The 26,210-nt window shown below is 39.8% G+C and overlaps 1 protein-coding gene across 4 annotated transcripts in view; it reads right to left on the reverse strand.

Annotated features, from left to right (window-relative positions):
* RALYL (RALY RNA binding protein like) overlaps positions 1-26,210 on the reverse strand; it is a 256,489-nt gene that overhangs the window by 186,416 nt on the left and 43,863 nt on the right. For all 4 annotated transcript variants that reach the window (XM_089679728.1, XM_089679726.1, XM_089679725.1 and 1 more), the window contains exon 2: positions 20,027-20,102. In XM_089679728.1, coding sequence (XP_089535854.1) covers positions 20,027-20,102 — 76 coding nt within the window. The remainder of the gene's footprint in view (positions 1-20,026; positions 20,103-26,210) is intronic.

Here is a 26,210-nt window from a genome sequence, read left to right on the forward strand (position 1 = left end):
AACTAATATTCCTAAGGTGTGACAGGTCTTGGAAAGGGCACAGCGGGAGAGAGGGACATCCCTGCATCTATTATTTGGTGTAGAAAATTTGGTCTGTACTGTAGAGGGCCCCACATAGGAGAGGTGAGTATACAAAAAAGGAATTCAGTTCAGATGAAGGAGAATTAGTGTTGGGGTTAGGAATACAGCAAAAGTTAGTATTAGAGTTAAAAAGTGGGTTAATGATAGGGTTACAGGAAAGGTTAGTCTGAAGGTCCACGTTAGGGTTACAGGGAAATGTATGGCTTGTGCTTCTGCTTTTGTTCACATTAGAAAGGTTTTGCATTCCCATACAAATATAGGGGTATGCAAAAGGCAGGCCAAATGCAGGCGAGAAGAAGGTCAGCTGCATGCAGCTCAACTGCACCTGTCAATGAATTCTGAACTATCTCAAAGGCATCTTACTAAAAATATGAATAAAGTCTCCACCAAGCCTATCCACTAAATCTATTGCCCAGCTGCGTTCACCTAAACACTAAAAGTGATTCATGCAGGTATAGGAAAATCTGTGATTGCGCTCTATTAGTCATGAACAGGCACTAGCAGCATTGACCATGTTTCCTTGTTTCCACGGTGTCTACTGTAGCTGGAGTTTTAAAGATTATCAATAAAGTGGATGCAGTTTTCAAGTGTGCAGCCCTTTGGATCCTATTGCATTTGTTCCATATGCGCTCTATGATAGAACTCTAATACATAACTAAAAACAACTCATAAATAGTGTGAGTGAATCCAAATTAATCAATCCAATAATCAATAAATCATCAATTATAAATACATAAAAGACTCAAAATTCATGAAAAAGTCCCGTACGAAAAAAATCATTCTTTTCTTTTATTATGTACAACCAAAAATTCATCAAATTTACAAAATAAAAAAAAAAAAGTTAATCAAAATGTAAATTGCAAATGAAAAGATAATATAGTGTCTTATGAAACAAAGTCCTCTAAATGTAAATAAGATGAAATAGATCCACCGATCATCTCTAGACACACTAACAGGCTGCGAACACACAGGCTAAACGAGATGACGTCACTCCAAGTGTAGCCCTGCCCTATGTGTTTTGACGTGATGTCGCCATCAGGGACGGTATGATGATGATCCACAGCAACACTTTCTTGAAGGTGGATTTATTTTAAATTTGGAGGACTTTGTTGCATAAGACACTTTATCTATTTATTAGCAATTTTGATAAACTTGTTTTTTAATTTGATAGATTTTTGATTGCACACATAATTTGAAGGGTAATTAACTTTTTTGCATGAGGCATTTTCATGAATTTCTTGAGTCTTTTATGTATTTATAATTGATGATTTATTGACTATTGGATTAAATCACTTGGATTAACTCACATCATTTCTAAGTTATTCTTAACTATTTATTAGGGTTAGGTTTTTTTTTTTCAATTTCTACAGCGCTATTTATTTGTACAGTAAAATTTATAATACTATTCCATTTCACATGTATCACATTTCATGCCCCCTTGTTCCCACTGGCAATATCAGCTTTCAAGTAAGGGTTAATTTAGTGTTAGAGTGAAGGTTACAATTAAAGAAAGAGTTAGCTTATGTTTATGAGGTGTCATAGTGTGATACACAGTGTTAAAATGATTTTGGTGCTACAGTAATGTATAAGGTAGTGTTAGACTAACAGCAAGCATTACCATCAGTAGTTGTATTAGGATTACAGGGAGAGTTAATATGAAGGTTACAAGGAGGGTCAATGTGAGGGTCAATGTAAAGCTTAGAGTTACAGTGAGAGGTAGTGTTAGGATTACAGAGTGAAGGTTACAGGCAGAATTATAGTCAGAGTTCATGTTAGGATTACAAGAAGAATTAGAATAAGGGCTAGTGTTGGGGTTACAGGGAGTACTAGAGCCAAGGATAGTGTTAGGGTTATAGGGAGATTAAGAGCCTGGCATAGTGTTCGGGTTACAGGGAGTCCATGTTAATGTTAGGATTACAAGGAGAATAAGAGCCTGAGTTAGTGTTAGGATTACAGGGAAAATTAGGATCCATGTTAGTGTTAGGGTTACAGGGAGAATAAGAGCCTAGGTTAGTGTTAGGATTACAGGGAGAATTAGAGTAAGGGTTAGTGTTAGGGTTACAGGGGGTATTAGAGTCTAAGTTAGTGTTAGGGTTACAGGGGGTATTAGAGCCTAGGTTTGTGTTAGCATTACAGTGGTATTAGAGCGAGGGTTAGTGTTAGGGTTACAGGCTGAATTAGAGTCAAGGTTAGTGTTAGGGTTAAAGGAAACATTTAGTGACATGATTAGCCCTGGTTCACTCCAGTGCGACTTGCTATGTGACAATGGCTATTGTGGGCAATGGAACCCTTGAAATCGGTGTAAACTGAATTTGTGGTGCAGCATCAATTTGAAAAAAGGTTAGTGTTAGGGCTACTGGGAAAATTAGAGTCAGGTTTACTGTTAGTGTTAGAGAGAGTTAGAGCCAAGGATAGTGTTAGGGTTCCAGGGACAATTATAGTCAGGTTTAGTCTTAGGGTTAAGGGGAGAGTTAAAGTAAAGTTTAGTGTTAAGGTACTGTAATGGGGAGCATTAGAGTTAGTGTTAGGGTTCTAAGAATTAGAGTCAGGATTAGTGTTAGGGTTATCGGGATAGTTAGAATCAGGGTTAATGTTAGGGTTACAGGGAGAATTAGAAGCGGGATTAATGTTAAGGTTAAGGGGATGGTTAATGTGAGGCTTAGAGTTACAAGGAGTGTTTTTGTGAGAGAGGATTAAGGGTAGGGCCTCCCTCTGTACTGAAAATTACTGGGGCCAATCTCCTGTTGCTGAAAGCTAACACACAAAAAACCATAGTCTAATAAAGTGCTTTCAAGATTCATTGAGCGATACATCCCAGAGTAGCCACCAAATAGCGGCATTCATTGGGTGTAAACAATAGGTAGATTTTAAAAGGGTTTGCAAAGTGCTTTTGTTTCCAGGGCAATGGCAGTCCTATTTGTATGTTGCTGACCTGTTTCTTTTCTTTGATTTCTTCAGTTAGAACAACGCTAAATAGAACTGTCAAACAGATGTTTACATGCATAAAACCTGTCTGTGTAACTAATGCACTGGTTTTCTGGATGAAATGTTCTCCCGCAAAGCTTTTATCCTGCTGTAATTGTGTCATGTCTACATGACGAGCTAAGCCCTGTGCCGTTTTTTCAAATGGTGAACATTTCAAAGGATAATAATCATTCCTTTCTGCTTTACAACTGTTCCACTCAGCAACCATCATTAGATGTATTTATAAAAAGATTGGAGGAACACAGTCTATTGGGGAGGTCTCAACGCACGAAGAACAATGGCAACCATATTTATTGAACATCCAGAGGTAGGTGCGTTTATTGTTGTTGTCAACAGAGGTATGTTGCAATGTGCAACTGTTTGCCTTTCAGGCAAAATTCAGCAGGTGAATTAAGAGGAAAGCAGTCTATTGGGGAGGTCTCAACGCACAAAGAACAATGGTAACCATATTTATTGAACATGCAGAAGTAGGTAAGTTTATTGTTGTTGTCAACAGAGGTATGAGGCAATGTGCAACTGTTTGCATTTCTGGCAAAATTCAGCAGATGAAAAACAAAAGTTATACCAAATCTGAAGGAAAAATTTGACAATATTTCAGTGTGCTTAATAGATAACCTAAGTTTCATTATAATTGTATATAACTTACAACATAGTTTTTCCTTTAATAAGTTTTCATTTTTCAAAGACAACAGAGTACAGGTTCGCTTGACAATTGAGTACTACTGAACCAAAGCAGGTACAACAGGGAACACAAAATAGGCACAATAACACTAAATGCATAGTTAGCAAAACGACAAGATTAACCTGACCCTTGGTGAGTGGAAACAGTGTGGAACCTTGCAAAGCAACAAAGGCTTCATTACTCAACATGATAGTGTCATTGGGGATACCGCCTGATAGGAGATAGGACTGGAAAACCTGGGTTGCAGGAGTCTACAAAAGAAATTAGCAGAAGAGAAGTTGAGAAAGATGTAACAAAAAGGGGGGAAGGAGCTTACTAATAATTTGCACAAATTATTAAATATGTCAGGCATTTTTCAGCGGTTCTTTAATCAGGCATTTTTTATGTGGCCAGTAGAAACCTGTGTATATGTGTCCAATGAAAAATGCTTGAAAAAACACTGAAAAAAGCTCATCACTTGCTTTTCAAATGTTTTCCATTGAAGTCTATGGGGACAAAAACACTCAGTTGTTCCTGAAAAGTAGCTCATATACTTTTTAAGTGACAAGTGTTTTGCTACATGCAACAAAACATTCAAATTTGGATGGGGATAGGAGAAATCTCTGTACCACATTTTGTGAAATTATCAACCATCTTACCTAAGAGGTGGTACAGAGATTGCTCCTATCCCCGTCCAACCAACTTCTGTGAGTAGTGAGGAGTTCCTAGCTGCTCCCAAAAGGATTTACATGTTTTTAAAGTTAAAGCTTTTGCAAGATTTTTAGTGATCTCATGATTATTATCAGTATTACACAGTTACATTACCTACAATATTGTGTATTTATGTATTGATGACAATTGTACACACATTTAATGTTTTTATATTGTTCTATATTGTTCTTTTAGCATGTTTTTGTTTGACACCTATGCCCCACCTCCCTTGTTGTGACTGTCCAGCCCATAGGGGAGTGCTTACACATAGATTTGTGGTATATATAGAAGAGGGCATTCTTGCTTCTGTTAGCTCTGAGGAAGAAGGGATCTCCCTTCGAAACGCATCAGATTCACTCTGAGAGGACCTGAAGAGATACTATAATTCAGTAATATTGGCAAGAATTTTTGATTGGACACATAATGCACAGGGGAAAAGTTGGGTAAACATAGAAAATACATTGTCACATGAATTTAAGTAGAATTATTTGGTTACCTCCTCAATTTAGAGGATTAAAAGATAGCACAAGTTTGTTTACACGTAATGTTTTGATAGTTTGGGACACTTTACACAAACAAAGGGGGGTGGGAATTTAATTCATTGTTAATGCCCCTAGGATCTACAGAGTTTTTTCCTCCAGGTAAAGAGAGTATTACAGGGAATTGGATAAAGAAGAAAGATGTTCAATTAAAAGATATAATGGTGGGAAAAGAATTGTGTCCACTTAGTAGTGAACTGGAAAGTAAGAGGGATATATTTTCGAGAATGGATGAATGGCGGTATGGTCAACTAAAGTGGGAAAGGGATTTGGAAGTAATAATTGATGAGGAAAAACAAAAGAAAATACATAGTTTAATTCACGGGAATGTAAATATGAAGGAAATGGTGTAAGATGGTATATTAAGATGGTATATTACACCGAATGTAGCGCATAGATACAATAAGTGGAGACAATTCACCTTTATGTTGGCGGGGATGTGGAGAGAGAGGTACAATGATACAGTTATGGTGGGAGTGTCACAAAATTCAAGAACACTGGGAGGGTATAGTGAGTATAATTCAGGAAATAACAGAGGTAAATATTCCTAAGGACCCTGAGACTTGCCTTCTTTTTGGTACCGAAAAAATATTAAAAAAACTGGATAAAATGGAGGTATTACGTGCAAGTTGGGAAAAGTGGGAACAGTTTAAAAATTCTGAGGTATTCCTAGAATATGTGAAATAAGGAAAAGAAGGGAAAGGGGATAAATATAGTACAGTATAATACCAGTAATAGCTAAGGTTCAGGATTTCTAGAATTAAGTTAAAAATGCATAATCAAAGGGTGGGGGAGGGGAATAGGTAAGGGGAGGGGTAAAAGGTCACCGAGATTAAGGTTATTTCTGGGGAGTGTTATGACAGAAATGTGTAATGTATACTGTCTGTATTATTAGCTTTTGTACATTTAATATGGTGATTTGAAGACAATAAAATATTTCAATTAAAAAAAAAATGATTCACTCTGAGAGTCTCCCCTCTTGGTGGGATTCACACGTGTCTCGTACTTCAGTGTTCCTATCTTGCATTTTATATGCCTTTTATACTGCCACGTTTGTGAGTATACATCTTATTTTAATAAAATAACATCTTTTTATTGAGGTGCTGTGCAAGGTTGGTGTGGTTTCTTTTTGTTCTTATTTGCAGAAACAGACTTCATGAGGGTGGCCTGAGGGCCCAACATCCTCTAGTGGGCCTTATGCTCACTGCCTGGCACCAGGGAGCTCGAAAGGCATTTGCCACTGAACATCAGAATTGGCAGGTCTGCCACTGACGCCTTGTGCTTTTCACATATGAGAGCAGGTTCACCCTGAACACATGTGACAGATGTGAAAGGGTCTGGGGAAGCCATGGAGAATGTTATACTGCCTGTAACATTGTTCAGCATGATGTTGAGCTAGTGATGGTCTGGGGAGGCATATCCATGGAGAGACACACAGACCTCTACAGGCTAGGTATTGGCACTCTGACTGCCATTAGGTATCGGGATGAAATCCTTGGACCCATTGTCAGACCCTACGCTGGTGCAGTGGGTCCTGGGTTACTCCTGGTGCATAACAATGTCTCCAGCCTCATGTGGCAAGAGTATGCAGGCAGTTCCTGGAGGACAAAGGAATTGATACTATTGAATGGCAACCACGCTCACCTGACCTAAATCCAATAGAACACATCTGGGATATCATATTTCGGTCCATCCAATGTCGCCAGGTTGCACCTCAGACTGTCCAGGAGCTCAGTGATGCCCTGGTCCAGATCTGGCAGGAAATACCCCAGGATAACATCGATCATCTCATTAGGAACATGCCCCAACGTTGTCAGGCATGCATACAAGCACGTGGGGCCATAGAAACTACTGAGGACCATTCTGAGTTGCTGCAATGAAAATTCAGCAAAATGAATTAGCCTGCTGCATCATTTTTTCACTTTTATTTTTGGGGTGTCTTTGAATTCAGTCCTCTGTAGATTGATAAATTTCATTTCCATCAAACGATGGGGCATCCTTACGTTCCAAACACATTACCCTGTCCATATCAGTATAGATATCCAGCATTGTATTTTTCCCCATTGAGATCTGATGTGTTTTCAAAGTGTCCCTTTAATTTTTTTGAGCAGTATATATATATATATATATATATATATGTATATATATATATTGAAGTTATCTACCGCTTTAAATATTTTATTTACTTTTAATATTCGATTTTGGAATTATTGGAATTTCCCAAACAGAACTGCATACACTGTTACAAATGTACCAACCTGTCCATTCAAAATTTCTTTTCACTATCGTCAAAAAAGAACAGCTTACCACCTGCTTTTACCATATGTTTAATGTCTTATCTGCTTTCTTTTTAGAAGCTCCCTGCTGATCATTCCTGATTATAAAAGCAGCTTCTGCTGGTATAAACACATATGAACACAATGCATATTTTAAAATGAAACTAGTATAAATATCAACGACCCACATCATTATAATTATCAGGGACCCACGACACTACACACAAATATAGAGTTAAATATATCCATACTTTTTAATTCGAAAATAAGACACAAAACAGGTCCCAGAGCCAGAAGAAATGTAGCACATATCTCTTTCTCTCTCTCTCTCTTCTGCTGCTGTTTTAGGTATAATTTAATTTCTGCTCTAGCGCTGAGGAAGTCACATTGAGCTGACGCTAAATTCTCCATGTACAGAAAGTGTTTTATGGGATATACTTTTTACAAATAACAATCCTATATAAAGCTAATCTCCAGCTGTGCAAATTCTTTGCATCCAGTTTTGTAATTGAGACACCCCTGCCAGACAGCACAGTCAAATCTTCAACCTTCAGTGCAGGAACAGCACAGCTTGGTGAAAAACACACTCCTAGCTTGCTCACCGAACAGTGAAATAATGGTAGCATGCTTAGGAGGTGATCCTGCTGCTCACTCTGCTCTTTACAGGTCCTCATCTTCCCTGCAGCACACCTGATTGGCTCCATCTTTGCCCTCCCTCTCCCAGTGTGCTTCTGTACAGGGTATTACAGAATAGGCAGGTGTAGTATAGGCTGGAATAATTCCTCCAACCTGAAAGTGACACTGTGCTGCTTCTTCAGGCTGGCAGGAGCCTATTGAGGAATAATTGTCCTCCTGTTACGGGCTCCAGGCAGTTATCTTGGGGAGGATTACAATCTTATTGGTTACTGAAGTCCCATGAGATTTAGGCAGCCAGCTTTACTAATGATTCTATAAATAGTAGGATCCTGCATCATTTAATGTGCCCACAATGTGGAATTAAGATAGGAACAGAGACCCTGGATAAGGAGAGAATAGGAGCAATATTAGGGAGAAGTACAGTACCTGATGAGAAGGGAAAGAGTAAGTTTTCCCTACAGGTTGTCTTCAGTTTCCTTGAACAGTCTCCCTTTGGCAGTCAGATGTCTGCAGGGACTTTCAGGGATCACAGTGTTACCACCACCCTTCCAATGGAAGTGCTCCTTGGGCACCTGTAATCTGCAAGTGTGTTTCATTACATTTTTGGGAAACTGCTTTTTCTATAAACATTACTTTATCTACCTTAAGAACTGTGTACTCTACAACAGACATTGCACCATTGCTATAACTACCTTGTTTGTGCTTATTCAATTTTTACAACATTTAAACAGTATCACATACCGTGCAATGTTTCCTCTCAATGTTTGGGTACTGATTAGGCCCCAGCTACAAGTCGATCAATTTGAGTACATATGCTAATATTTAGAATACATTTCACTATCTTTTATTTTTCATTATTATTATTACCTGTGGGAAACGTTTTTAGTCATACCACATCCCAAAATGACCATATATCAAACAAGAAAAGTAACACAGGACTTTAAAAGTATAGGTCCTCAGCCAGTGAATCATGCATCAGAGACAGATAAAAACCATATGTTTATTAGTACAAAAGAGATAAAACACCTATTAAAACCTCTAATGAAATGTACCAATGGTGAACATCAAACATAAATAGTAAATACCCAACAGAGGCAATATCAAGAACCAGTTGGGCAAATAAACATTGATTATAAAGACGGTCAAAATGACTCAATGTCAGCATGATAAAACTTGATAGAAGGACACCTCATGCTTGACATGTTTTGCATCAATAGCCTTATCAGGAGCTGGGTGAAGTTCTCATTGTGTCATCAAACACATTCTAAAAGTTATCAAAAGATAATGATCCAAGGGTGTTTTGTAAGGAATAATGCAGAGGCTCACCAAATGCCCCATGGCATCATCAACAGGGAACTGTCCAAATAATAGATCCACCAGACAGGGAATAGGTACCAGCCAAGTGAAGAAAGCAACTGGGGAAGAGATGGACAGTATACCAAACAATTTCCAAGCCCAATAGGAGCCACCAACTAAAACGTAATAATGCAAAAATTGTCTGCCTCAGAACCCAGCCAGGCGTGTCTCCAAGCCTCAAATACTCACCTCTGCTCCAACGATCTGACATTCATGAGGTGCATCACCAGTGCCGTCATTTTCTACCCAACTTCTTCCTCTGGTCATCTTGATTGGCCAGTGTGGGAAGAGACGGAACTCCTGTACATGCTTAGGATGACATGTGCAAGGGGCCTAAATGTTTCCCTATCCACCTGAGTGACAGCCACCTACCAAATACTTACCTTCAGCTTCACTCCAAAGGGCTTTTATAGCCTGTACAAGCAAGTGTAGGGAAATTAAAATACTTTGATAAATTATTTTTTCAGCTTGAAATACTTTCAACAAGGCCCCATATGTACAAATCATGTACAGTGATGTCCAAGGGAATGTAACTGGACAGCGGCAGTGGAACAAATGTATTTTAATGGTGTCTTCTATTACGTGACATATTCTATATGCTTTTCCTGTCTGGCAGGATAGAAGTAATTTTGTGCATTTGATTTTAGACAATGGCACCTTAGACACACTACTGACGATTCCCTTAAAGGCACTGCTCAATTAAACTGATTCCCACTTCAAAGGTGCACATCTGGAGCTGCCAGATTTTGTGCCATAGAAATGTTATGAGAGAAAGTACCTTTACAATCACAAACCTTTTCAGTCACACTCTGCTGATTTTCCAATTCACACAGAGTTTAAAAAATATACTCTCAGTGTGATTACTTTCCCGACACCCTTGTTTCAAAAACACCTTTAGAAAACCTAGCACCTGCCTGAATCACTCATGAGAATTAAAATGCAAAGTGCCATATTCATGAATAGTGAATAGATCAGGATTGCAGCTTCATATAAAAACCGAGAAGAAACTATTATTCTCTAGAAATTATTTCTGTACAATGTTGAGATAAAGCAAGGTAAATTTCCTCTAAAGTGCAATCACCATGCTCGCCATCCAACAAATGTTGCTGTTGTGTAGTTGTCAGCTGTGGAAATGAAAATCCTAACATAGATTCAAGATTAACTCTGTAACATATCTGTGGTTCCATATACTGAAGTATATCAAATGTGTTGAGTCGCAGTCACCTAATTCACGGGAGTTGATCTCCCAAAATATAATTGTGACCTGACAGTTGAAAATGGACACATGTGGAATTTGGTGTGAACCCCTCTTTTTTGTGGGACTTTGGTTCTGGACACACAAATTTTATGGATGGAAGATTTATTTGCTTATAACAATCATTTCAAAGCCAATCTTTAATTCTGCTTCCTTTCTGTTAGTTTCATAAGCAGTTGGGCCATTCTAATGTTTTTAGACTTGAGAGTCCACATAGGGAATATATACAGTATATGTATATATATATATATATATATATATATATATATATATATATTTATAATACAGAGAATATAGCTCTAGTGCAATATTTCTGACAAATCTATTTTCTCTACATACTGTATGTGATAATAACATCATTATCTAGCCTTAACCCCATACTGTGCAAATACCGCAATAATTACATGAATAAGTAAAAAACCCTAATCCATATATATAAATGAGGGGGTTTTGTTTTTATTATTTATTTGTATTTATTTATGTAATTTAGGTGGTATTTGCACAATATTGAGTTAAGGCAAGATAATGATGTTATTTTCACATAAACAGAGAAGATAGTTTTTTTTTTTTTTAGAAAAGTTGCACTAGCATTGTATTCTCTATAATAATATTTATTATTTTAATACAGCAGCTGTAGTAAGAGGTATTTCTCTTAATTGGTGCAGAAATTTATATTCTTGATTTGGATACTATTTTTTTTTTGTTTTTGGTATTTATTTCATAGTTGTTTAGTATTTTTCTATGAATTTTTAGTATAATGGTTAAAATTTGATTACAAGCTGTTGCATATATTTAGAAGCATTTGCTCTATACCAGCAATGGGCAAACTACGGCCCGGCGGACCTTTTAATCCAGCCCGCGGAGCGTGGCAAACATTGGCTGTCAGAATGTGTGTAGGCGGGGCAGCGTGAGGAACGTGAGGGGAGCTAGGCTCCTCTCACAGTCCGCCCTGAAGACTGGAACGGCGCGGGAACACGGCGAGAGGAACACGCGGAGCAAAGGTAAGTGAATTGACACAGGGGGGACTTGGCTTACTACTTGAGGGGGAATAGTACTGTGGGGGATGAAATGCTGTATAAGGGATGAATTAATATGAGGGATGAATTAATATGGGGAATGAATTACTATAGGGGGGATGAATTACTATGGGGGATAAATTACTATCTGGGGGATGAATTACTATGGGGGATGAATTACTATCTGGGGGATGAATTACTATCTGGGGGATGAATTACTATATGGGGGATGAATTACTATGGGGGATGAATTACTATGGGGGGTGAATTACTATATGGGGGGTGAATTACTATATGGGGGATGAATTACTATATGGGGGATGAATTACTATGGGGGATGAATTACTGTATGGGGGATGAATTACTATGGGGGATGAATTACTATATGGGGGATGAATTACTATATGGGGATGAATTACTATGGGGGATGAATTACTATATGGGGGATGAATTACTATGGGGGATGAATTACTATATGGGGGATGAATTACTATGGGGAATGAATTACTATATAGGGGATGAATTACTATGGGGGATGAATTACTATATGGGGGATGAATTACTATGGGGGATGAATTACTCTATGGGGGATGAATTACTATATGGGAGATTAATTACTATGGGGGATGAATTACTATATGGGGGATTAATTACTATGCTTACTATGGGGGAATATTACTATACTTACTATGGATGACACATACACATCGTTCATCTACTCTTGGTCCGGCCCTCGGGTCCAATATATAAACCCATTGCGGCCCTCAAGTCAAAAAGTTTGCCCACCCCTGCTCTATACTTATTTTCCCATATTTAATATGATCTGATATGCACTCTACTTACAGTACATGCAAATGCTATGATAGAACAATTGCAGTCTGCCCCCTGAGGAGTTGCTGGATTATTTTCAGGCTTCCTGTTGCTCTGGACCCCTCTCTGAAAGCCCAACCCCTACTGAATCCACAGCACATTCTTAACTGGAATAAAGTACTGCCAGGAAGCAAACTCACACTTTGATTGGAGTGAACTGGTAAGAGGTTTATAGCAGATTTAAATGTAGCTTGGTTGCACAGCATAAACAAAATCAGCATATGCAGAGTCAGTTGTTACCTGTTTCAACTTTACATGAAGACAACATTTGTCACAGAGCCACAGATAGTGTTAGCAGGCCTGCTTTTCAGAAACAAACTCAGTATCTTCAACCTGAGGTGGCTTTATGGTCCCCAGTGAGCAACAAGAACTATCAAACCAGGCAAGGCTAGCTCACTTTGGGCCCTCAGGACCTGATGGCAGGGATATAGCCTGAAATATAAGAGCTCTTTACCCCTGAAGTAATCAATGTCCCTTTAACTGCAGTGAAGAGTCTTCTGCGTGCATGATGGGGCCCAGTTGCTGCACAATGGAAAGAAGTGTGAATAGTGATTCTATGAAGAACAATGCAATAAAGCAAAAGAGGAACAACACTTCCCCTGAAAATGGCAGTGGACTGCTGTAATGTCCCTTTAAGTGCACTGGTCACTAGTAGATTTGAAGAAAAAAGGATGTTGAGCTGGCAGAAATGATTGTTGATACAGGGTAGCGCCTCTCTGGACTGCAAGATTATTGGCACAATAGGAAAAGGTGTCTTTAAAAGCGTAAATTGATGATTATAATGTCATGGCCGTGGTTCGGCCTGCGGGATGGCTGTCTTGTTACCAGTGCTGGTGTCAGGGTTGTGTCAAGTGTGGTTAAGCAATAACGGCTGGAGGAACTAGGCCACAACTTATAGTGACAGTATGCCATATCCGCAACTGTGTGGAGGAAATAGCAACTATGTAGTAAGTGTCAGGCAAGTCTTGGCACTCTCTCACTCGAGGAATGACATCTGGCGGATCCTTGCGGTCTTTCTCTTTCTCCAGATAGGGCCCAATCGAACTCTCCGGTTGTTACGTCTGGTCACCTAATGGCAGATCAGCTCTCTGGATCAAGCAGCAAGGCCAGTGATCAGCAGATTCTCCCTGCCTCCCTTCTCTCACCTCCTGAAACCTGGTCCAGTTCTCAGGCGATCAACACACTCCTCTCTCTAGATCTCTTCCCTCTCATTTCCTGTCCAGTCTCACGGGCCTTGATTTATATATATATATATATATATAGCCCCCGCCTACCTGCCAGCTCCTCTGGGAAATGCAGTTTCTAATTGCACTGCTCCTCAGCAAAGTCCTGGGATTCAGCATACAAATTCCATAAAACTTCAACATGTGACAGACACTGTTCTGCAGCACACTGCCATCTTGTGTTGGCTTCAATACCCTGCATCAAAAATTTAAAGCAGGGTGTTATATTAAAATAGTACTAAATGCTCAGATTCTAACTTTGATCCCATTTGTATAAACCAAGTAAACATAGGAAAATAAATGCTTTCTTTACTAAATGAACAGAAACAGTTTTTGGGTTCTTGTGTGCCAATTCCCTAAACTTCTGGTTAGGGAGTGCACACTTACATTTCAGAAAAGTCCCCCAAAATGTCTCATAATTCCACTGCTATTGCTGTTATTGGGCATGTATACCCAATTTATTCTTCCCTGGCTGTGTTCTCCATCCTTGGGATTAGATGTCTCAAACATTAATGCCACCACTGCGAATACTGAACATGCATGTCACATCTTTTCTTCCTTGATTGCATTCCCTTTCCAGGAGACTATTTGTCCCATAATGCAAAGCAGGTGCATGCCTCATATATTCCCCCCTGGTTACCAGTGCATGTTGTCGCAGGCAGCGTCATAGAGTAAGTGGTTAGAATCTCTCTTCCAGGAGTGCGCATGCAAGAGTGACTCCAATAGGGCTCTATAGGACCATACAAGTGAAAGGCGTCGTCCTAACACCAGAACCCAGGACCACTGCTTAATTGGCAGGAATTGGCAGCAGAAATTTAAATTGAAACATAGCAAAGACAATGTTTGACTTTAACACCACTTTAATCCGAGTTCCATAATCAACTGCAGCAAGAATTCAGAAATCACATTTCTTGGTCATTGGGGGAATAGGTTTTGGGCCTGTGTCAGGCAACTTTCCTCTCTCACTCTGCTTCCTGTAGCACCAATGCTATTCAAGTCCAGAGAGGTTTGAATCTGATTGGTGGCTGAAAAAAACATCTAAGCAAAAAGGGTCCCCAGATTATCATCAAAAAAGAGCACAGTGCAGTAGTGTATCTTCAATGTGTACTGAGCACACAGGCCCCCTAGAGAGGTGGAGCCCACTGTGCACGCAAAGGCTGCATACAGGTTAGAGGATTCAGGTTAGCAGGACCTGCAGGTGCTCTCTTCTCCTCCCCTCCTGCATTCTCCAGCACAGCCCATTCATGTTGTTTGCTGAAAGCTGGCTGCCATTTGGCAGTAGGCAACCTGGTAACCAATGAAGCACTTGTCCCAGCATTAGCATTGACAAGATGTCAGAAATTCCATTGCAGAAAGAACCCATCTGGACTCTGCGTCCAGAGTTGCTCCACCTTCTGGTCCTCACTCTCTGCCATGCAGCAGCACTGTAATGTATGTGAGGAGGGGAGTTTAATGTATATGGGACCCTGATATGTATATGGTATCTTGATGTGAAGATGGAGACTCCTGATGTAAACAGGGTATTCCTGATGTGGATGGGGGGACTCTGATTTGTACAGAGTGACTTGTGAAGGGGGAACTCTGATGTGAATGGGATATTTTGATGTGAAAGAGAGGATGTGGAGGGTAGGCTGAGAACGGGGGCACTTGACGTAAAGGTTGTTAAGTTGTCACTGCCTTGCTGCCTGGTTTATAGGGAGGCACTAACTATTTTATGAAGTTCTTCCTTAGAGTAGGCCAAAAAGAATATTTTATGGAATAGTTTCACTCTTTAATGATTGTGTTAGGTGTTGTACCTGTCTATAAGACTCAGGTTTAACCATGCCCCTTTAAGACCCTACCACTGTTAAAGCAATTTGCCCACGCCTATGGGTGCAATGCCAAATGACTCTTCCACTTCTTGCAGGCGGGGGATAATCTTGCACACAGGCTCACTGCATTCAGAAAATGGCCCTGGTGCAGTGGGATGATGTATTTTGGCAATACCTGGAGGAAAATCCAAAGCACTCAAAGAGTAGACCATACTGTCTGGATGCATTTTAAGGTTCCACTTTTAGTTTTAACTTGCGTGTTCCTTTAAAGCTGCACTCAGCTGTATTAGGCACTCAGTTTAATAAAAAGTAACATACATATATGATGACTGTTTTACTTTTCAAACGATATGTATTTTTATTCAGCCAGTCTTGTGATCCAGATAATTAGATCCTAGAACTTCCCCACAGTAGAAGATTTTCTTGGTCAAGAAAACATTTCCAGCATTAATGGATCTCAGTAAACATAGAACTTGATGAAACAGTCAAGAACACATTCATACAGCAGTACTGCTGCTTTAAGTGTTGAATGAGGGGGATTCTCCAACTACCTAAGCTCCCATTCATGCCTGAGCAGTTTTGTATGTGTGTCTTTGCATCTACGGGTGAAACTCGAAAAATTAGAATATCATGCAAAAGTTCATTTATTTCAGTAATGCAACTTAAAAGGTGAAACTAATATATGAGATAGACTCATTACATGCAAAGCAAGATAGTTCAAGCTGTGATTTGTCATAATTGTGATGATTATGGCTTAGAGCTCATGAAAACCCCAAATCCACAATCTCAGAAAATTAGAATATTGTGAAAAGGTGCAATATTCTAGGCTCAAAATGTCCCACTCTAATCAGCTATTTAAGCCATAACACCTGCAAAGGGTTCCTGAGCCTTTAAATGGTCCCTCGGTCTAGCTCAGTAGGAATCACAATAATGGGAAAGACTGCTGACCTGACAGTTGTGCAGAAAACCATCATTGACACCCTCCATAAGGAGGGAAAGCCTCAAAAGGTAATTGCAAAAGAAGTTGGATGTTCCCAAAGTGCTGTATCAAAGCACATTAATAGAAAGTTATGTGGAAGGGAAAAATGTGGAAGAAAAAGGTGCACAAGCAACAGGGGTGACCGCAGCCTGGATATATTAGTTTCACCTTTTAAGTTGCATTACTGAAATGAATGAACTTTTGCACGATATTCTAATTTTTCGAGTTGCACCTGTACACCTTCGTGAAACAATGCTCAATAATAGAAATCCCATTGTTTTCGATACAAGCTGTTCACATCTCTTTGCTCAGTAGCTTGGAGCTCGGCACTTGCTAAGGTACATGAGCTTTTTTTTTAGAGCAGCTTTTATTAGAGCTGTGTCCAATGTTTCTGGCCCTATAGACTTCAATAAAAGTACTTGCAAACCTGCCACACAAGCAGTTTCCTCTATTTCCCTCCTCCTCTCCTTCCATCCAGGAGCTTCCATACACACACAAAAATGCTTATAATGCTTAAAAAAACACATAAACATAATATTTTGTAGCTAGTGAAGAAATCAACTAAAGAAGCAAATTAAAAGGAAAAGGTGTAGGTTGACATTGTTGAACTCTCAACATCTAGGACAAAAGATGGGGGGGGGGGGTAACTCTCTTCTGTTCCATTCAGATCTAATTTTAGCACAAAAGCTATATGAATGCACCTGAAAGCAAAGAGATTGCACCTGCTAGTTCCAAATTGTAAAATATGGAATGTTAAAAGAAATAATATAGAAAATAGCATATATTCCAATATCATGCCCTGTTCCAAACAAACAGCATCCAGATTTACACAAATATGGCCCACTACTGAGTACTGAAAGCCAAAACAGCCTTGGGAAAATCACAAATTGTATCTTCCTTTCTCTTCATAGATCAAGCGCTACAAATGAGGAACACATATTGTTTGTTCTGGAAAATTTCTTTTGCCAAATATTCTTGAGAATAGATCCCATGGCTGCATTGACACATATTGAATTCAAGGTTTGCGGTCAGTTATCACAATGTAATTTGGCATCAAACTTACTGAAAGTAATTTTGGTGCCATTTTCAATTATTGCAAGCGTTAAAAACAAAGACATGAATGTCTTGGGTAGATGCTGATTCTGTCACTTTCTCTGAAGACTAATCAGTTGCTCTTTAGGTTCAGCACCATTGATGGCTGTCCTCACAGTCAGAAGCTAATCGGCAGTGACACATCTTATAGCTCAAAGACTGCTGAAAAGAAAATGTATTAGAGCTTTCAGGAAGCACCATAATCATGCAGAGACATTTAACTGATGGATATTACATTTCAAGTAATATTCAAGGCCTACATGTAAATTAGACAATTAAACCACAGCACTTCACTTTCTAAAGGGTTCTTAAATTAATTTGCACTAGCAGTGGAAGATTATGGAGCAGAACCATTGTATACATTGTTGATGAACATTATGTCATTACATAGATGTAGCACAGCTACAGTGGAGGACCAGTTATAGCAGAATTTACATAATTAGAGCATAACATAGGGGAATACAATGACACTTTTCACTTCCATCTGTCACATTTGATTTTTACCATTCACACTTTTTAATAAAGTATACTGTATATAAACTCAATCGCTAAAATCTCATGTATGCTTTAATATGTTAAGGCAATTTGGATATTTTAAAATCTTTCACTTTCATTAAAACAATACCTGATAATCCTGCCATGATGATCCTTGTTATAGAGTGACTACACAAGTTTCTGTCTCTCGCTTGTGCTCCTGTGTTGTCATCCTATCACACAGGTTTCTGAAGAAGACTACTAGTAACTGTTTTAATACACATTAAACTGGTAGTAAAGCCAATTTGTAAATTTTTCAGGTAAGCTTTATTATAAGCTTACCTGTAGGTAAAATAGATATATCTCCTAAAAGTGCACTGTTTAGGAGATATTTAGGTATTTTTTACAGCCAGCACATGTGCTCCAAAGGAACGGCATACCCGTGCCGTACCTTCATAACTGTGCCATGTCCTGAGACTCCCGTGCGCAGGAGCAGGGGTGGACTGACAACTCATGGGGCCCCTGGGCAATAGGGGATCATGGGGCCCCTGTGTCCTCGCCCACACTGAAACCACACCCAAAAAAGCCTATGAAAGGTACCAGGGGCATCTCATGGGGCCCCCTACAGGACCCGGGCCCTCGGGCAGTGCCCGAGTGCTCCAATGGTCAGTCCGCCCCAGGAGTGATGTCATCACGGCTCAGCCAGCTAGATGGTCGGAGCTCACGAACCCGGAAGGAAGATAGGGTGCAGATGGAAGCCTCTACAGTGGTGACAGCGCGCCACTGGAGGGCTTCGTTTTAAGGTAAGTTTTACATAATGTGCTAGTATGCATACTAGCACATTATGCCTTTGCCTTGCACGTTTTTTTTTTTTTTGGAAGCGCTTTACTACTGCTTTAAGTAAGTATAGCCTATGGAGGCTATAGGAGATTACAACCACTGAGATACAACAGGGAAAACAGTATTTTATTTTAATGGCAGTTGTTTATGATACACAATGCTATAGCTAACAAAAGGTCATTCTGTCAGGCTTCATTCACACTATCCCCGTGATCCTGCCTGCAATTCCAAATCACGTGGCAATTGTTGCAAAACACATAGCAAGTGTTTGTGTGCCATTATTCTTGAATGTCATCTCAAACGCTATGTGATTCTGCAGCAATTCTCATGTGCTGCAATCGCAGCAAACTGGGCCTTTAAAAATCACGTGAAGGAGCTTCTTTTTGGGCGACAAACACACATAGGGCAGCCCATTCAAGCGAATGGCCTGTGCCTATGCGCCATTCGCTTGAATGGGCTGCTCTATGTCAGAATCACGTGACAATGGAGCTTTAAAAATCATGTAGTAGGAATACTCATTCCTGCTATGTGTTATGTGAACGGGGCCTTAGGGTTTACATCCTCTTTTATGATGTAGCAGCATTATAGCACCCAGTCTTCTGTTTCTAGCAGTGCTTTTATGGATTCTTATTACTACGTATCTATGCCTGCTTGGCTTATTTTTTGAATCCACATTGGAATTCAGCCCACAACAACCCCAAAGCCTCTGGCTGCACACCAGATTATTATTATGTTTACTACAAGCAGTTATATAGTGCCGATTATTAATGCAATGCTTTACATACCATACACTCACATCAGTCCCTTCCCTTCAGGAATTAAGGTCCCTATCTCACATGCATACTGTACATACATTCACATACATACTAGGGCCAATTTAAACAGCAGCCAAGTAACCTACTAGCATGTCTTCAGAGTAAAGGAGGAAACACGAGTAACCAGAGGAAACCCAAGCAATCACAAGAAGTACATGCAAATCTCATGCAGATGGCGTTCTGAACAGGATTTGACCTGAAGACTGCAGTACTGTGGGGCAAAAGTGCTAATTACTAAGCCACCGCCAAAAACACCCAAAGGTGGATTTTGAAATAATAGTTGAAATGTGAACAATTGAATGCCATGAGGCAATGTACATTGTGTAAGTGACCTGCCTAAATGTTTCCAGTGGAGGAGAAAGCATTGTCCAAGAGGAGATAAAAGAAAAATATTGATTAAACATACCTGTACAAAGATGATATTGGTCTTTTACTTCCCAGTTTTGGTCTGTATGGTTTTGGTTCACCTGCCATGTTGATGTCTGTAAAAAAGAACAAATCCATTAAAACTGTGCAACAATCAACTTATTTAATTATTCATACAGCACTAAAACATATTCCTAAAACAGGGACAATACAAACTCAATGCAGATCATGCCAGTGGCAGAACTCAAACCAAGGAAACACCCCTATAAAATGTACAATCTTCTCAGCTACCAGCTGCCCTATTATTGTCAGAGAGAAAAAAGCTACAATAAGTGTTGATTACTTTTCCTTTAATAATCTTAGCTTACGATATTTTTGTACTGATAGCCTTTTTTAATTCACCGAGCTCTGTTCTGCAATCTTCTAGATTACTCAAGATTGAATACATTATCATTAAATGAAAGCCTACAAACACCAAGTACCAGGATTTCTATAATGACACTGAGAATTACTAATCTCAAATGTATTTAGCCCATACACCTGTTGAGAACTGACGTGTTTGCCATGTACTAACTGACAGCTTAAGTTGTTGTTTGCAGCAGCAGGGGAGTAGCTACAGATCATGTGGCCCCAGTAGCAAAATTTTGATGGGGCTCCCCATCTACCTCCATACTGTTATTGATAACATAAAATATGTCTATAGCTAGCTATAGCTCAGCAAAGTCAGTACATTACTAGAGACCAGTGCTGTGGACTAGTGATGAGCTGAACTGGGTTTGGTTCAAGGTAGGTTCAACGAACAATACACATTACTTAAGTTCCGGTGCTGAATCTGAACCCCCTTGAAGTCACATACCAAATGTTAAAAACAGTATTGGCCACTTTCAAGTCTCATAGACAAGGGGTTGCCAAACAAATGGCACAGGAGGCTGGGCACTGCAATGAGGAACATGTACCAAAGCAAAAAAAAAAAAGTTAAAAAAAATTCCATTTGGTAAGGAACAGCAATTTTAGTAATGCTTAACATAAAACCTAGACCAGAGAAAATGCTAGCTCAATGCAGATCATGGCCTTGGCGAAAGTCAGCTGAAGAAGCCACCACTACAAAAGGTGCTACCTTCTTAGCTACAATGCTACACTACTATTTACTGAACTTAGTTCTACAATCTTCTGCCATATTACTAAATAAAATTCAACACATGGTTTTTGGTTTTAAAGTCTAACTAAAGTCAAAACTTTTTGTTTATTGTGTATAGAATGGCTAGAACTGGTCACAGTTATTTATTTCCATATTTATTTCCAGATTTCCCTTCATTTCTTGTCCCAGAGACACAACAGGAAAGCTATTTTAAAGTGAGGAAAAATACCAGGTGTCATTGGAACAAGTGACAGGTGTCCCTTTTAGAATAGTTTCCCTATATACCAGCTTCAGTGATAGCTGTTACATTTCCTAGTTCTCATCACTCTCTGTTCTGCTGACAGTGGTTAACACCTTCCACTGTCACCCCCGGACCTTTAAGAGGAGTTAAATGCAACAGGGGAGGTTGGGTTGGCATTGGTGGGCTTTTCTAATCATGTGATTGGTGCGACTGGCTGTCACAACAGTCACATGACTGAAAGCTCCCAATTGCAAGTACTAAAGTATTGATTGGGAGCTGCCCATGACAGCTTAGCTATTGTACTAAATGTGTGCAGTGAGCTTTCTCTCAGCAAAGAAAAGTAATTCCCCATAGCCACATATGTGTGGCAACTGGTAGCAGGTTAATGGGATAAAAAGAGACAATGAGGAAAAGGTATCAAAACTGGAGAAGCCAGAATCTGGAGTAGCTTTGCTTGGCAACCAATCAGCTTCTATCTTTCATTTCAAAGCGTAAAGCGGTGTTCCACCCAAAAATGGAAGTTCTAGTTATCTGCCTCCTTATCACCGCCCCCCCCCTTCCCGTTGCCACATTTGGCACCTTTTGAGGGGGGAGCGGGTACCTCGTTCCAACTCAGTTCACCGCAAGCCCCCTCCTTCCCCCCTCAGCCCTCTGGGAAACTTCACAGGTCACAGTACACTGCGGCTCATTCACAAAGCACAGCGCGCTTCTCGCATGTGCAGTAGGAGACAGACTGTGAAGCTGAAAGGCTTCACTGCCGGTTTCCCTTAGTCAAGATGGCGGCACCAGCACCCAACAGCCAACTGAAGAATCGGCTCGGGATGAGGTCACCACTGGATCCCTGGACAGATAAGTGCCTTAATATTAAAAGTCAGAAACTACAGTATTTTTAGCTCCTGTTTTTAATTTTTGGGAGGGGGGGCTAGAACTCCCCTTTAATTGAACAAACTGAAGGCAGAAATTGATTAGTTGACATGCACAGCTCCTTTCAATTTTAGCTGCTCCAGTTTTGTTAAATTTCTCCCAATGAATCTCCCCAATAATATCACAGACAGTATTTGCACTTAACGGGTTTTAATACCTAATTCCATTCAAAGCTAAAAAAAGATTTTGGCTTTACTTTAGATACACTTTAAAGTGGAACTGTAGAATGGAGGTTGGTGGCAGCTCTTGCCATATAGAGCAAACATTTTGAATGTAGCACCGCTATAAAAATAAAGGCAGTGTCCTATAAAAGGTAGCAGAGAGTTTGCCGTCCAATTTACAAAAAAAACTAACTAAAGTACTTTTAATGTTTCAACCAGATTCACTAAGAGGTTATGAAACACATAAGTAAACACCTACTAACACAAGTTCCAGCTTGCAGGTACCAGGATTTCAATAATCACTAGAATCCCAATTGCACTTAGCACATACATCTGCTGAGAATTGACGTGTTTGCTCTGTGCTGACTGACAGCTTAAGTTGTTGCTACTAGCAGCAGGGGCACAACTACAGATCACCGGGCCCCGTAGCAAAATGTTGATGGGGCCCCCTGGTGACCTCCCTACTGTCATTAAGTAGGTCTAAACCTAGGACAGGTAGTAATACAAATGTCAGCTGCTATGGACAGAAATTGTCAGGTTAAGGGGGGGCATCAGTGCAGGGAGTTAACTTTTAACATTAGTTTTACAGCTAGCTCCTCTGTCCTCGGCGCCCCAGTCTTTTTTTTTGCATCTCAGATCTCAGGCCTCAGCATGTCAGTGCTGAAAGAGCTGGTCTGGTAGCCATTAACCATTTAATTAAAAAAAATAATGGTCCTAATATTTTATATCATGACATAATTGTGAGCACACAATTACTCTATAATCAATACTGAAGGGACTTTTGTTTGCAAAATGACTGTCTGTCAAGTGTCACTTTTTTAGCATAGGGGACACAATGTGATTGTTTTACAGCTTAATGAAGACTGTAATAGGCATACAGGGTTATTTTCAGTCCTGGACAGGATAAAAAAAAGTTCTGAGGGCAATAAATCTACACTATTAAGATATCTAAGTACCTTCTCTGACTGCAAGAGGTATCTGTGACCAGCAAAAAGAATTCTGAAGTCTCCTCCTATGCATCCAACATAAGCTTGTAGACAGGAGTAGTTTTCCCTCCATCATGTAGGTGGAACTGTGGGGTGTAGTCTGTTCGAGGAATTGTCTCCTCATGAACTAAGTCATTTCTTAGAAATAGGTAATCTGTCTGATAGGACACTGCACTCTCTTGAATCGGTGGCCATCTTGGTGTGGGACCTTATATAACGGGGTACCCACATCATTTGGACACACATGGAACAAGTGGTAGGTCAGGAACAGAGTCTTCACTGGTGAGATAAAGTGCATACTGCAGGGGAAGGTTCCTGGTGAGTTGGGTCAGCTTAGGGAAAATGCCTGTTTTGAGGAAACATCCCAGTACTAAGATCAGTATTATGGGGCTCTTCCCAGCAGCATTAGAGTGGTGTCCCAGTACACAGCAAACCACCACCCCTCCTGGAAAAGCTGTCCTCCAGTAATGCAGGCTGAAACTTGGTGACACTGTACAAAGCACTAGCTGGCAAATTGCTTTGTATCAGTGCCTACAAAACCATCTGTATTCATTACCTCGAACCTACATACAATATACAAGTAAAACTCAACATCAAGAACTGTGCCTTATTGGGTACTCTGGGCCTAGGCCCCATCTACAAGCTAATTCTGACTGGAAATGTCACATATAATACAGGGTCAGTGCCATCAGAAAACTCTACAATCAATAGTGATACAGTACTGTTTATACAGATATAGGTGCAACAGCCAATGACCAGAAAATCTTTTCTCAAAAACAGCAGAGCCCGGCACGCAATACTCATTCCTTCCCTTTATAGCTGTTTGCTTTAGTCGTGACTCCCGTGCACATGTGCGGGGAGTGATGTCATCATGGCTTGTGCATTCAAATGGCTAGAGCCCACAAATCTGGAAGGAAGACCGGATGGAAATGGAAGGCCCTTCAGCAGTCACAGCATGCCTCCGGAGGGCTTGATTTTAAGTTAGGTCTTTCAAAATGTGATAGGATGAGATGCATACTAGCACATTATGCCCTTCACCTGCATGGAGAAGTTTTCGTTTATCTTTGCAAGAGTTTACTACTGCTTAATGATGCAGTACTGTTAACATGCTGATTATACAACAGCATATACAATATAATATGACAGGTGTAATGACCATATATTATATTGTGACTAGTAGCTTTGTCACTAGGTGATAGTGCTTAGTACCTGTATTATGTAATGGTCTTGCCAGTGGTAATGATGTAGTTCTCTGTCTCTGTGTTCCAGTCATTTTACAGTACAATAAGAAGGGCTCAGGCATGTTTCCAATAACATCTTGACCATTAAGAATCATATCTGCAACAGCTTTCAAACAAGTTCTGGATTTTCATTACCTTTGCAAGCACACAGATTTACTATGCTGAAATTGCCAAAAGGTTCCCCTAACAGAACTTCTTTCCACCCCCAGATCCCAAAGTAGCCACGTAGACTACTGTGATAATTGTTATGCCACTGTTATGTACCACTGTTATTGATGGATAGACTTGCTATAACATAACAGAATCTGTAAAACGTAAACAGTGGGAAAAACCCAAGCTGCACCAGGATAAAATTGTATAAGAACTATCCAGCTGTTAATTGTCCATAATTTTCTGATTGTCTGCTGTGCTGGTTTCCTTTTGTTCATACTTTTGTTATTGGAACCATTATACTGGTCAAAGTGGACCTGTCTTTTAGATTCTCTCTTAACGTTATCAGTTGATTGCGTGCCATGGATAGAAAAAACCCTTCTCCCAGCTTCCAATCTAGACAATAAAAATCACATGGAGCCTGTCTTACTCAAAGATAATGCACAAGAGCAAGGATAAAATGCACAACCGCAAGGATAAATCACTATGAAGATGATCCACAAGCTTCTGTTACTGGTTTTCAAGAAGGCATAGAGGTTTATATTTGCACACTCAATGAATTAATGTATCTAACCTATTTGCTAAAGCATTCACTCATGTTAAATGCATATGTTGCAGTTTTCATTGGCAGAAGGAACTGGCATAATGCCGTTTTTTAAATGCAAATATGGTGGGCAAAGTAATCTGTGTGTTCAGATTCTGCATTAAATAAATGTAAAATGAATATATAAATATATACATTTATAAACTGACAAGCACCACAATTGCTCACTAAGGTACGAAAGGTGCATGCGACAAAGCAGCAACACCAATTAACTCATACTTCATGCTTTCATAACCTATACACCATGCTCTCAGAGCAAATAAAGCAGCATAAGTGTGGGTATTCATCATTAAAACATGGATTTGCACACATCAACCAATGAGATCCTGTATAAGTGTTGCTATGGCCAAAGCCTGTGTGTATGCACTATGGCCTTTTTAGGCTCCATGTACATGAGCAGCTCCTAAACTCGAGTTTAGGAGCCTTTGGCATTTTTTTGCCAAAGCTACTAAACTCAACTCCATAAAAGCCTATGTGTCCATGTACACATAGGCTTTTAGCAAAGTTTAGGAGTTGCCACCATTAGGTGAGGTTAAACCTCCCTCTCCTAAATGTGTTCAGGATAGGAACATTTTGACCACCAACTGCAGAAAAATGCAAAACATGGCAAAACCGTGGCAAAAGCACGGTACTGTGGTTGCCCTATGTTGCTGTGATTTTGCATTTTCCCGTGGCAGGCATTCAGGGTAGATTTGTATATATGAAGCCTTAGTGTTTCTGCCATTTTTATTGTAGGTACACCACCGCTGCTGTACATTTGGTTGCTGAAGTATGTGCTG

Source organism: Staurois parvus, unplaced genomic scaffold (genome assembly GCF_062004578.1).
Source record: "Staurois parvus isolate SC_StPar_1 unplaced genomic scaffold, SC_StPar_1.0 ptg000230l, whole genome shotgun sequence".
NCBI lineage: Eukaryota > Metazoa > Chordata > Amphibia > Anura > Ranidae > Staurois > Staurois parvus.